Source organism: Sphaeroforma arctica (assembly GCF_001186125.1).
Source record: "Sphaeroforma arctica JP610 unplaced genomic scaffold supercont1.7272, whole genome shotgun sequence".
In the NCBI taxonomy this organism is placed as follows: Eukaryota; class Ichthyosporea; order Ichthyophonida; genus Sphaeroforma; species Sphaeroforma arctica.
The window spans coordinates 1-1,468 of NW_014033286.1; the positions used below are offsets into that span (position 1 = coordinate 1).

Consider the following 1,468-nt stretch of genomic DNA (forward strand, 5'->3'; position numbering starts at 1 on the left):
AGTGAGAAATATCGCGATATATAAAAGCGTTCATGGTTTTGTGTTGCAACATACCTCCAACTACTTTTCCTGGTCCCAAATCCATTCTGTTGACTGAGTCCACAGCTTCCTGTGTGGTCTTCGGGTTCCGTCCGTTAATAAGCACGTTGACACCCTCTGCCACCAGAACTTCGGCAATTCCACGTCCAATTCCCATAGTACCACCTGTCACCAGGCATCTGTTTCAAAATTAATCCAAGATTCGAATATGAGCACCTGACACCCAGAGAGAAGCGGAAACTGCAGATGCTCGCCCAAGCATGCGCTGGCTGTCGCTACTATACATACAGTTTTCCTGATATCCAACTTCATGATGCTTGTTTCACTGCTGATTTGGTATTAAGTGTCAGTTTGAGCTTAATACTTCCTTTATTTATATACACTTGAAGTATTTATATAATGCTACCTTTAATACTATTTTTTATATATACATGAAGGCGTGGAAGTTGAAGGCGTGGAAGCTGGGCCTGCAAGTGCTGCACTGCATTCAGGAGAGCAGGGCGGGCGCCAGGGCCCTGCCCGGGACACTCCCCCCGGGAATGAAAAAACAAAACAAAACAATTTTATTTTCGTAAAAATTAAAACTAAAATTGAGAAAACTTTTCGTTGGAAGAAACGTCCTTCGTGGAGCCTTCTTACTTCTTAGAGGGTCATGATATTATTTTGTCAATGTTTAAATTAAAAAAAACCCCCTCGACTTTTCGAGACTCAGGCTTCACTCAGGTCGTCAAACGTCAGACGCAGTCGTCAGTCATCTCATCACTCCACTATCAAGAGTTGAGTGAGTGAGTCCCCTGGGACCCTGAGTCCCTGTCTCCCTGCCTCATCAGTGAGTCAGTGACAGACTGATACAGCCTATTCACTATTTTTAGTATTTATTTATTTTCCGTAGGTTGCTAAAAAAAAAAGTACTAAAAGACATGTGGCAGTTGGTAAAGTTGGCACTTGGCGTTTAGCAGAACCGATCCAAACAACTGTATTTACTCTATTTTTAATTTATTTTTAATATGTCTGATCTGTGACTCTATGTGAGACAGTAAGTGTGACTCACGGCTCACGGCCTCACCGCCTTCACGCGTATAAGTCGCGTATGCCATTTTTCAAAATGTATTTACATACACAAGAGAGTGTCATCATGAGAGTTAGTAAAATATAATCAAAAAGTATGAGTAACAACTTACAAAAGTCTACGGCGAAATATTTCCATTGACTATTTTTTTTATGTTATGGTGGTAATGGTGCTCATACAAGATATGTACAACTGATTATTGAGTGATTTAAGTGGTGAATAGTACCGGGTCATCAATGAAAAATTGACAGTCTAACAGTAATAATGAAGATTCAGGAATTCAGGATTGACTCCTTGTTCAATTTTAGTCTACTCTTTACTCATTTATTGAGCCCGCTGAAAAAAACAAAGTAAACGATC

General features: G+C 40.3%; 1 protein-coding gene across 1 annotated transcript; it reads right to left on the bottom strand.

Moving 5' to 3' along the window:
• Positions 1-54: 54 nt before the first annotated feature.
• Positions 55-351, bottom strand: SARC_16053 (hypothetical protein; the record flags this gene model as incomplete). The annotated part of the gene is made up of 2 exons (XM_014289834.1): positions 328-351; positions 55-218 (listed from the first exon to the last, which is right to left on the bottom strand). A coding segment is annotated over exon 2 (142 nt), but the record flags the coding sequence as incomplete, so codon positions are not given.
• Between the last annotated feature and the right edge of the window lie 1,117 nt (positions 352-1,468).